This window comes from Salvelinus sp. IW2-2015, linkage group LG22 (assembly GCF_002910315.2).
Source record: "Salvelinus sp. IW2-2015 linkage group LG22, ASM291031v2, whole genome shotgun sequence".
In the NCBI taxonomy this organism is placed as follows: Eukaryota; Metazoa; Chordata; class Actinopteri; order Salmoniformes; family Salmonidae; genus Salvelinus; species Salvelinus sp. IW2-2015.
This window is the reverse complement of record NC_036862.1, coordinates 5,425,111-5,436,822: the sequence shown is the minus strand read 5'-3', so window position 1 is coordinate 5,436,822 and position 11,712 is coordinate 5,425,111. Positions and strand designations below refer to the sequence as shown.

Sequence of the window (11,712 nt, the reverse complement as noted above, 5' to 3'; positions counted from 1 at the left end):
TGCTCTCCCATGCCGTCCCTAGGAGGGGTGTATCACGTCGTGCCAGGATTTTTTTTGATATTCTCAACTTGAGTGGGTTGGGTCACTGACATGATCTTCCATTCCCGTCCATCAGGTCTTGCTGCTGATCCAGATTCTGCTGTTCTGCCTGTGGCTATGGAACCMTGAACTTTTTCCCGCACGTGCTACCTTCTTGTGCTGCTGCTCCAGTTTCAACTGTTCTGCCTGCAGCTATGGAACCCTGACCTGTTCACCAGACGTACTACCTTGTCTCGGACCTGCGGTTTTTGTCTCTCTCTCGCTCTCTGTTTCTCTCTCTGTCTCTGTCTCTCTCTCTACCACACCTGCTGTCTCGACCTCTGAATCCTATGTTTCTGCCTTTCTAGGGAGTTTTTCCTAGCCTCCGTGGTTCTATATCTGTATTGCTTGCTATTTGGATTTTAGGCTGGGTTATGTATAAGCACTTTGTGACATCTGCTGATGGAGTGCTTTATAAATAAATGTATGAAGCATAAATAAATAAATGTGATTMATTTGATTGATATAAGCCCAACACATGATACATTTCTGAAATCCTCAAGATGTTTCCTAATCACACAAAAAAGCTAATGTTAATATCATATTCACAAGAGGCATGACACCCATTTGCGTAAAAACCATATTGCGTCAAAACCATATTTTCAGTTCAAATTTGGACAGCAGGTTAGATAAACTGGGACACCATTATTATATTCCTAATTCCACTCCAATGACAATTCAATTTTGTGTGATTAGGAAACATCTAAGGATTTCAGAAATGTATAGGGTTTTGGACAAATACAGTGCCTTTCGAAAGTATTCACACCCTTTGACTGTTTTGTTACAGCCTGAATAAAAAAAATATAAAATTTAAATGTTGTGTCACTGATCTACACACAATAGCCCATAATGTCCAAGCGGAATTTGTACTTGTGCTCCGATAAATTGTCCGATAAATTGCATGGATGAACTCTGTTACAGAATTTGTATTTCTAGAAGTAGTCAGACCCTTTGCTATGAGACTCGAAATTGAGCTCGGGTGCATCCTGTTTCCGTTGATAACCCTTGAGATGTTTCTACAACTTGATTGGAGTCCATCTGTGGTAAATTCAATTGATTGGACATGATTTGGGAAGGCACACACCTGTCTATATAAGGTCCCACAGTTGACAGTGCATGTTAGAGAAAAAAACAAGCCATGAGGTTRAAGGAATTGTCCGTAGAGCTCAGAGACAGGGTTGTTTTGAGGCACAGATCTGGGGAAGGGTACCAAWGCATTTCTGCAGCATTGCAGGTTCCCAAGAACACAGTGGCCTGCATCATTCTTAAATGGAAGAAGTTTGGAACCACCAAAATGGGGTGCCGCCCAGCCAAACTGAGCAATCGGGGGAGAAGGCCCTTGGTCAGGGAGGTGACCAAGAACCCGATGGTCACTCTGACAGAGCTCTAGAGTTCCTCTATGGAGATGGGAGAACCTTCCAGAAGGACAACCATCTCTGCAGCACTCCACCAATCAGGCCTTTATGGTAGAGTGGCCAGACGGAAGCCACTCCTCAGTAAAAGTTACATGACAGCCCACTTGGAGTTTGCCAAAATGTACCTAAAGACTCTCAGACCATGAGAAATAAGATTCTCTGGTCTGATGAAACCAAGATTGAACTCTTTGACCTGAATGCCAAGTGTCATGTCTTGAGGAAACCTGGCTCCATCCCTACTGTGAAGCATGGTGGTGGCAGCATCATGCTGTGAGGATGTTTTTCAGCAGCAGGGACTAGGAGACTATTCAGGATCAAGGGAAAGATGAACAGAGCAAAGTATAGAGAGATCCTTGATGAAAGYGCTCAGGACCTCAGACTGGGGTGAAGGTTCACCTTCCAACAGGACAACGAACCTAATCACACAGCCAAGAGAATGCAGGAGTGGCTTCCGGACAAGTCTCTGAATGTCCTTGAGTGGCCCAGCCAGAGCCCGGACTTGAACCCGATCAAACATCTCTAGAGAGACCTGATAATAGCTGTGCAGCAACGCTCCCCATCCAACCTGCAAGAGCTTGAAAGGATCTGCACAAAAGAGATGGGAGAACCTTCCAGAAGGACAACCATCTCTGCAGCACTCCACCAATCAGGCCTTTATGGTAGAGTGGCCAGACGGAAGACACTCCTCAGTAAAAGGCACATGACAGCCCGCTTGGAGTTTGCCAAAGTATATTTTAAACATTTTTTTTAACCTAAAAATGTGGGGCTCAAAACAGGTCTTGCCCTGCCCTGAATGACGGATCGCCACTGTCATTGAGTTCATCTGACTCTGTGTAAGTTTAAAAAAAAGGGCTTAATGGCGAAGGCGCATAAAGACAGTGCAATTTGAAAAAGTAGATTGTGTTGATTTATAGGTTCAAGGCCCACCTGAACTCACAGGCACAATCAATGCTAAAGACATTCAAAGAGGAAATGTTTTAAATTAAATCTCCAAAACTTCTTTAAACAAATTGAGCACAAAGGGAAAATACCATTGATGAAATGGGCCATCCAGACATTCTTGTCTGACTCATGGTAGAAATTAGATGAAACTACAGTGGCTGAGGCCAGACAGGGCAGGAAGTGAGTCCGTAATGATGATTTACGTGGTAGCACAGAGCCATTTGATTATGACACAATGCTCCAGAAAGAAAGAAATCTCATTACTTTATAGGTTATAATAATCAAATGGAAACGTTATCCCGAAATGTTTTAAATGATTGTAGAATTATCAAGGGGAGGGCACAAACTCAAGTTCTATCAAAAGTGCAGACAAGAGGCCAGATCAAAGTTTAGACTACAGTCCCACCAGTCCGCTTACTGCAACATGCTGGGAAAAGCATTATATTTCTCACTGCATGAGTTAGTTAGACACATAGAGGATGCAACATTGTATCTGACCCATTATAGTGTCTGTAAGAACTTGGGCATCTCCATTTTGCAGTGGTGTAAAGTACTTAAGTAAAAATACTTTAAAGTAGTACTTAAGTCATTTTTTGGGGGTGTCTGTACTTTACTATTCATATTTTTGACAACTTATACTTTTACTCCACTTCATTCCTAAAGAAAATAATGTACTTTTTMCTCGTTACATTTTCCCTGACACCCAAAAGTACTCATTACATTTTGAATGMTCAGCAGGACAGGAACATTGTCAAATTCATGCACTTATCAAGAGAACATCCCTGGTCATCCCCACTGCCTCTGATCTGACGGACTCACTTCGTTTGTAAATGATGTCTGAGTGTTGAACTGTGCCCCTGGCGATCTGTAAATAATAATTWAAAAAAACAAGAACATTGTGTTGTCTGGTTTGCTTAATATAAGGAATGTGAAATTATTTATGCTTTTACTTTGATACTTTAGTGCATTTAAAACCAAATACTTTTAGACTTTTACTCAAGTAGTATTTTACTGGGTGACTTTTACTTAAGTAATTTTCTTTTAAGGTATCTTACTTTTACTCAAATATGAAAATTGGGTACTTTTTCCACCACTGCCATTTTGATGTCGTCAATTTTCTCCTACTTGTATGAGATGGTAAACAAACTGAAAGGGTGAACACTGCCACCTGGAGTGTGTGTTTGAACAGGTGTAAAGCCAAGGTTGGCTTTTTACTGCCACCTGCAGTTATGGAAGGTTTGCTCATGAGTATAATTCATTGGCTGATCCATAGAGATGGAAAAAGGCCTCATTATGTCTGTGCCAGTATGGTGTCTGTGACAGCCTCAATGGCGCTGCCCATGCTATCTCCATTTTGAAGTAGTTCAATTTTCTTCACGATTGACTGATCCTTCCTGATGACCCAGTTGGACATGTCACGGGGAGGGATCAGCCAATGAAGTTGGAAGTCTCATCCAGTTGACTACATAAAAAAATGGTGGAAGTTCTCAATGGCGCTGCCCATGTTAATACAGCCTTTTGGCCACAAGAGTCCTTGATCATTCTCTATGGGCTGATCCCTCCTGATGACCTGGATGGAATTATGGGATCCTTCCTTAACCCATAGGAAGTCCCACCCAGTTGACTACTTCAAAATGGTGAAAGTCCTCAATGGCACTGCCCATGCTGAAACTGGCTTTTGGGCACTAAAGTCCTCTAACATTCAATGTGGATAGACACTAGACTCCTGACACGCCATGGAAAACACTGCCTTCATCGGGGTGTAATCAAAACCATCGTTGTGGTTTTGATACTGAAACACTGGTTCAGTATAAGATGTACATGAAGTTACAGTAGGCTGTTTGATAAAACATTTTTTTTTAACTAGGCAAGTCAGCTAAGAACAAATTCTTATTTACAATGACGGCCTACCCCGGCCAAACTAACAACGCTGGGCCAATTGTGCCCCGCCATATTCGACTTCCAAATCACACCCGGTTGTGATACAGCCTGGAATTGAACCAGGGTCTGTAGTGACACCTCTAGCACTGAGATGCAGTGCCTTAGACCCCTGCGCCACTCTGGAGCCCATCCCTATAGACATAATGATCTCTGGTCTAGAGATACTAGATGTGCAAAAACACATATCTGGGGCCATATGTAACAAACATCTCGGAATCAGGTGCTGTATCCACAAAGCATATCAGAGTAGGAGTGCTGATATAGGATCTGTCATAGTCATCATGATCTAAAAGTTGTGGATAGGGGCTCAGGTCCCACTTCTCCATGTAATATTAATTGTGCTCTAGAAGGAAAGAGAGAAATCAGTAGACGGATTGACTAACATCACAAAAAAATGCGCTCATCGACGGGGCYGGGCGACATGCTTTGTTCTGATTTTGAACGTTCAGCTTGCAACAATGATGAGACGCTGCCATGTGGGCAATCGTAGACTGCTTGTTTTATCTTGTTTGGAGGTGTTGAGACTGATTTCATGTCAATGCTAATATGGGAAAGAGTTGCTAGGTAACCCACAACTGTAATAATGTATTCGAGAGACAAGTGCTCATTGTGCAAATGTATTTGTTTCCAATAAACATTGAGACTAAATATAGATTGTTGTCAAAAAGCTAAGCCAACCTAGCCTGTTTTGCCCCCGAGTCACGCACGTGTCGGTTTTGTTGCTAAACAACCAGCCGGTCTATATAGCCCCCGGTGTCTCCCCGGACATAAAAGCAGAAACGTACACACAGCATTAGTCATTATAAAAAGCACACATTTTAATCAAACATAAAAGCTCCAGGTACAATGTCTGGACGAAGCAGACCCTGGGTGCAATGCTTTTAAACAGGCAAACAATAAAAATATACTTACATACAAACGCCAGATTTTATCCTCAAGGAATGGGTGCAGAAACTGACATACTTTAAAATGTTTCTTAACCTGGCTATGGATGTGCAAATGTCAGCTAACTATCCTCTATGTTGGCACCAAATCACTAAAACAATATAGTCCTTACACGTTATCGTTTGAGCCTGGTGTCAGCATTCCAACCATAACAATCCTGACCTTGTCCTCTCTAAACCACTGGTAACCTACCATCAGATACAAAGAAAGTAATCTCCAGTTATTCTAAATTAGTATGGGATCACAGGAAAGGCAGTAACAAGACAATTRCAAGAAGAAAAAAAATCTATGCTGAACTTCAAAACTAAGAGGGTAAAAAGACTTGCTCTCCTATAGGCGTCGGTGATGAAGGGGATTGTCCAATCACCACTCCTTACCTTCTGGTGGAGGCTGAAAGAATTCTTATGTCATAATCTGTAAGCAGAGCAGGGAGCAGCACATAAATGTGTAAGGGAGCCTATAGATGTGTCTTGGGAGAGGGGAGCTTGGGGGGAGGGGAGCTTGGGGGGGAGTGGAGCTTGGGGGGGGAGTGGAGCTTGGGGGGGGGGTGGAGCTTGGGGGGGAGGGGCTGTATCGCATTGTGATTTCTTAGCGAAAGACAGGTTAGTAGTCGGCTCTGTGCTGGCATAGTTTAAGGGGGAAGAGAGGTCTGTGTGTGTGTGTGTGATTGTAAACCACTCAAGAGCTCTCTGGTGTGTTATTTCTTGGCGAAAGAGATCTTCATGGCGTTGGTCTGRGTGATCTTGAAGCCCTGTAGTGCCTCCCTGGCCGCTCCAGCCTGCACGTCATTATCAAACTCCACAAAGGCAATGTCGTGGCGACCAGGCACCAGACGCACCTCTTTGAACCCAGGGAACCTGAAGTGGGAAAACAGTCAACATCAGGAGAGCTTCGGGGCAGACTTGATAAAGACATCAAGGGTCTATACTTGTCGACATGTTCAATCTCACCATACACAAACACTAGTTAAGATAACCACTATATTGGAAACTGAACAGATATGTTCCAATACTACAGAACATGGAGGAATAAACATTACATTTTTCACACTGCACCAAGGAGTATAGGAGAATAAAATGAAGAGGTACTAACTGGTTGAAGAGCATAGACAGCATGAGCTCGTTGGTCTCCTCTGGGAGGTTGGTGAGGAAAAGGATGTGGTTGGGAGGGTTTTCTGCAACCTGGAGGTATGGAAGATTACATTTATTAATATAAAAATAAAAAATCTAGTTACAGAGCGAGATTATACAGTCAGACGAATGACAAGCAAACGCAAAATTACAATGTTCCACCAAACAGACCTGCTGCGTAGTTATTGGCTCAGCGCCGTCTGGGTTTGGCCTTGGTTGGCCGTCATTGTAAATAACAATTTGTTCTTAACTGACTTGACTAGTTCAATAAAAGGTTCAATAAAGAAAAAGATATAAACGAACACTGATAAACAAACATGATCCATACCTGGGCGTGGGGCATTTGCCCGGGCATCATCCCACCCGGAGGCATGGCACCAGGGAGCATCCCCCCAGGGCCCATCCCTGGAGGTGGCATCATGCCTGGCGGGGGCATGTAGGGGGGCTGCCCTGGCATTGGCATCATACGAGGAGCTCCGCTCATGGGTGGCATTCCCTTCAGAAGACCAAGAATGTTCAATGAAAAAATCAGCCGCACTATCATTTAGCGATACACGTGGAATAACACACAATCCGCCATTTTAGATAGACATGTCTTAAAAGGAAACAACGACTAACAGTGGCATTGGGGATACAAACGTGGTTGTGTGTCTTCAGGCTCTCAGTACAACACTTACGGTCATGGGTGTTGGAACTCCAGGGCCCATGGGTACTACAGGGGTCCCTGGCACACCCTTTTTGGCCCCTGCAGCCTCTGGGCCCTTGACCTTGGCCCTTTTCTCCTTCTTACGGTCCCGCTCCACGTAGGTGCCCTTCATTTTAGCGATGATGTCAGAGTCCCCCTTGGCGTACCCAATACGCTGCCAGGAGAAAGAGGAACAGTTGATGACGACAGGACTATTTACAGGAATGCATATTAGAGAATCATCATTATCTAGCTAAACATGTGTCAGGCAAAAGCTAGCTGATGTGTACCAAGGTGTTAATTGGCAGTAGCTCACCATAGGTTTGTCATAGAATGGGAACCCCTGCATGGAACGCAGGGCATTGGAGGCGCTGTTGACCTCCTTGAAGATGACAAAGGCCTGACCCCTCATCTTCAGGGAGCGGGCAACCAAAATGTCCAGGATTTGACCAAACTGAGAGAAGATTGCGTACAACGACTTCTTCAGTTCTGGGTGACAAAGGGTACAAACAATACATTTTTAGGCAAGGAACCATTGGCATGGTTGATGAGTAAACACAAACATGAGAGCAAAATCGAAGGGGGTAGCCAGCTTTAAGCTCTAACCATCTTTTTTAATCTTCTCGTTCAGGTTGTTGATGTATATGGTGTGGTTGAGGCGCATATCCGGAGCAGCCATCTTCTGGGAAATAAAACAGGTCAGTGTTAGCGCCCTTATTGCCTCCAGTCTGCAAGTAACGTTAGCTAGATGTAGAATACGTTGGTAGCTAACTTGCAAATTATAAAATATGTGAAATAGACAAAAACATAACAATTAAGAAGTTGTATTTACCTTTCAGTACTGGGATGCACAATGTAATCGGCCTCAAAATAAATGAATGAAACTAGCTACACGCGTAGCCAACGCTCTACCACTGGAGCCAGAAACACTTAATTGTTTTGTGCTGGAGCATGCTAGCTAACGTAGCAGACACAGAAACCTTTGATAGCTAACAAAGCCGACTTTTGATTGGCTGGTGTAATTTCCGGATCCTGTCAAGAACAGCTTTTCATTGGATTGTTTTAGCCACCCCCTTAACATCATTGGATACGTAGTGCTACATTTCAGACGCACCCGCCCCTTGTAAACATTCACGAGAGTCAGCCTGAGCAAGATGCTGCGCAGATGGATCAAATTGATTTACTTTACTCATCTAAAGAAACAGGCTTTAACGTATCCTTATGATATTATCATCGTGCAATCTATTGAGTTTGAGAGCCCATCATTATGTTTCAAACAGCTATTATTTGGTTCAAAAGATGAACTACTTTTCAATTATTTTGTTATTGATAGATAGCTAGCAAAGTAGGTCTTCTGTTCTGTAACATTACTGTAGGAAATGCCACATTGTAGCCGCAGCTACCACTTTAAATGATCGCGGTGTTTGTTACCAAATATGGCTTTATTTAGCTAGCTAGCTACCTGCTAGTCCTAACGTGTAAAAACTTCAAAATAGCTCCCAGGTCTGCGCTAGAAGTCGTCTCATTACAACTAAAACAGCCATGCAATAAAGTGAGTGTTAATCAAACTGCATGTCATATGAACGTATTTCAGAAACATATTTCGCAACTTTAGTCATGGTGTAACATATCTAGCTAGACATGGCATCAGATGGAGAAGCTCTGGTAGTAAGTTAAGCAATAAGGGGATCAATTAATAGGTATACACACCATAATGTTTATGTATCACTAAATCATTAATGCAACTTTATTCCATCAGTGGGTCATATGTGTAATTTCAATAGCTTCCTGTCATGTAGTTAAATAAAGGTTTAAAAAAATAATTATATATATAAGGTAGTGGAGCCCTTATCATTCCCTTCTCTCAGTCTCTTATCACACAGAATTGCACAGCAGTGACAGAGGGTATTTCAATGGAGCATCCACCTCCTCCACCACCACCAGGACCACCCCCACTGACAGCTGCCTCGGGGCCAAGCAAGAAGAAGCTGTACCAGGCCATAGCTGCAGGAAAGACCCCTGTCGAGGGGGATCATGCAGAGGCCCGGTTGCTGCTCAGTCAGAGGGAGAGCAGGTGAGGCGAACTGCCAACAGAAAAACAGAAGTTATCAGACAAGCGTAGCAGCTAAAGCCTATTCAGGATCTCCAACATGGTGGTTGGAAAATCACTGAAAGAACTCTGCAGGTAGCGTAGCACTTAAGAGTGTTGTGCCCGTAGCCGAAAGGTTGCTGGTTCGAACTCCAAAGCCGACTAAGTGAAAAATCTGAGCAAGGCACTTAACCTGTAGTTGCTCCTGTAAGTCACTCTGGATAAGAGCGTCTGCTAAATGACTAATGACTGTAGGGCCTACAGGTTATGGAATGGGGTCATCAGTCACACATTGGGTAACACTCCACCTTTATAATCAGTGCACTGGTACTGTAGTGATCCTGTGGGAGTTTCAACTACAAATAGAACACAAATGCAAGAAGGTAGATGACGCTCTGAGCTATCCCACCAAGACCAAGCTACTGTGATATATGCATTATTCAATAACTCATTTGTTACCAGGTGGCAGTAGGAAAGTCTGTTTTGTGGTGTGGCTGACGATTTACTGGTTGACGTAGTTTCAGGAAGGACCTGCAGTGGATGCTGTTTAACAAGTATGTGCCTTCCCTCATCCAAGACGGCCCACAGTAAGTCACGTAAAGCTTTATTTAGGCTTTTCAAAATGGAGCCTTCCTCCATTGAAGTAATCACTGATCTATAATACATGTGAATTCGTCTTCCCTAAGCTGATGTCTCTTATTTGTCGTTAAAGGTGACGTTATACTTCCTAAGGTACATACCCCTGCCTGAGGTGTGTGTGTGTTTTTACCTGTAGATGTGGTCTGGTGGCTCTATGGATGGCTGGTCACCTACTACAGCCCCCTCTGAGTGTTTCCGTGGAGACCGTAGTCCAGACAGCGATGGACAGGGGCTACACAGCACAGGGGGAGATGTTCTCCGGTAACGCTTTAGTCTTTATGCTGCATACTCTCAACGACACCAGCAGAGCTATACTTTATTAGTGAGACTAATGTGTGTGTGTGTCTGATTCAGCTAGTGACATGGCCATGCTTGCAGAGGAGGTGTGTGGGTGCAGGGCTGAGCTCCTGTCCGGAGGGATGAGTGGAGACAACTCTACAGCCGTCCTGAAACACCTGGCTGACGGACAACCCGTCCTCATCCCGGATCCTTTATACTCTCTCACATTCAGGCTGTTCGGAAGGACCCATCTGCTCTAGTTAGTCTGTCTCAGGTAGCGGTCGTTAGGTACTGATAGATGGTCTTCTTAAGGTAACCTCGTGGCAGTTATTAGGTTGTTATCGTGTATTTGACCATTTTACAATGACATTTCGAAGTAAATACCATGTTAATAGCTGACTTATCTGGAATATTTATTGTACAGTATATGAGTAAAGCGATGTGTACTGTATGTGTTTTGAGGTCTTTGACTGCATAAACACAGATATGATGAGGATTTCAATCATGAGCCATGCCAACGCACCGGACACAGGGCACACTGGGCAGTGGCCTCAGGTTAGACCAGAGCTCCTTGACTGCAACACACACACACGCAATTCCCATGTCTTGACATTTGACCCTTCCTATAACCTCTCTATCTCTCCCAGGTGTCTTGTTGGGTCTGGACCAGGACAGCGTGAGCAGAGAGCACACCCAACCTGACCCCACCCTGCCCTGGCTACTCCTGCCCCAGGACAGCCCCTCATGCCCATGCCCCTGTCCCACTGTGGGGGCAAGAGAAGCATACATCCTGGCCAAGCAGGGCAAGAGCCTGCGCTATCAGCTGTGGAGCCTGGACAAGGTGGCCCAAAGCAATGCCCAGCTGAGGGAGATAGATCCCCAGAGGGCTGGGGACAGTACCCAGTACGTGGTACCCAAGGGAGGGGTGGAAGTTGGGCTGGCAGGCCAGGTCGTGTTGGTCCACACTGGGGGACAGACTAAGTGATCATGGGCCATCTCTCCTGGAGCACTGCTTTGGTACAAATTGAGACTCATTGGCCTGGACACAGGAAAGCATGACAGTCTATAATACTGTAAGTAGAGGACATGATGAAAGGGTCTAAGGATGCTTTCCTGCRTTGGCATTCATTTCTTCTATAGGACACCGGAGGACACAGTTATTATGTCTACTACTTATCAGAATGAAAAGTTTGAATGTAAAGTGGACTTTTGCTAAATCTGTGGCTCCTCTATGGAGCCTATTTTCCAGTACCTGAACAGATCCTGTGCCTTACTGAAATGTTTCATTCACTTCACATGGTCGAACAGGCTGTAATATTGCATACGATGAGAACCCCGTACCTGCCTGTATTTATACTGATTATCAAGCAACCCCAAGTGCACACAGAATAAACATATGAACTATTGACAACAGTAAATAGTACATATCATTGAAATGTGACCATGTCTATACAAGCCTTTCTGGATATGATGCATAAGAGGTAGCCCTGGTCTTTTAAGTCATTCCACAATGTAACGCTCACAGGAACCATATAATATACGGACCTCCATATGTATTTGGACAGTGAA

At 44.1% G+C, this 11,712-nt stretch overlaps 2 protein-coding genes across 3 annotated transcripts; one reads left to right on the top strand and one right to left on the bottom strand.

Moving 5' to 3' along the window:
* Positions 1 to 5,856: 5,856 nt before the first annotated feature.
* LOC111982830 (U1 small nuclear ribonucleoprotein A) lies at positions 5,857 to 8,116 on the bottom strand. 2 transcript variants are annotated; one of them, XM_024014449.3, is made up of 7 exons: positions 7,969 to 8,116; positions 7,743 to 7,815; positions 7,453 to 7,625; positions 7,129 to 7,311; positions 6,780 to 6,947; positions 6,414 to 6,502; positions 5,857 to 6,178 (listed from the first exon to the last, which is right to left on the bottom strand). In XM_024014449.3, the coding sequence occupies exons 2-7, from the start codon at positions 7,813 to 7,815 to the stop codon at positions 6,019 to 6,021; spliced, it is 846 nt and encodes a 281-aa protein (XP_023870217.1). In that variant the 5' UTR covers positions 7,969 to 8,116; the 3' UTR covers positions 5,857 to 6,018. The 2 variants fall into 2 exon arrangements, with proteins under 2 accessions (XP_023870217.1, XP_023870216.1); XM_024014448.3 differs by having other exon boundaries at positions 5,858 to 6,178; positions 7,743 to 7,818; positions 7,969 to 8,115.
* Positions 8,117 to 8,252: 136 nt separating this feature from the next.
* actmap (actin maturation protease) lies at positions 8,253 to 11,584 on the top strand. The gene is made up of 7 exons (XM_024014447.2): positions 8,253 to 8,688; positions 9,005 to 9,210; positions 9,744 to 9,812; positions 10,001 to 10,125; positions 10,219 to 10,348; positions 10,628 to 10,698; positions 10,791 to 11,584. Exons 2-7 carry the CDS (start codon positions 9,050 to 9,052, stop codon positions 11,126 to 11,128), a joined length of 894 nt encoding a protein of 297 aa, XP_023870215.1. The 5' UTR covers positions 8,253 to 8,688; positions 9,005 to 9,049; the 3' UTR covers positions 11,129 to 11,584.
* The last annotated feature ends 128 nt before the right edge of the window (positions 11,585 to 11,712 follow it).

What these genes read in the sequence shown, in the direction of transcription:
- actmap (XM_024014447.2), top strand. Translation starts at nt 9,050, where the DNA reads ATGGAGCATCCACCTCCTCCACCACCACCAGGACCACCCCCACTGACA. An exon ending in CTCAGTCAGAGGGAGAGCAG is followed by an intron (nt 9,211 to 9,743) that starts GTGAGGCGAACT and finishes TGGTTGACGTAG; the next exon opens with TTTCAGGAAGGACCTGCAGT. An exon ending in GGACAACCCGTCCTCATCCC is followed by an intron (nt 10,349 to 10,627) that starts GGATCCTTTATA and finishes GCATAAACACAG; the next exon opens with ATATGATGAGGATTTCAATC.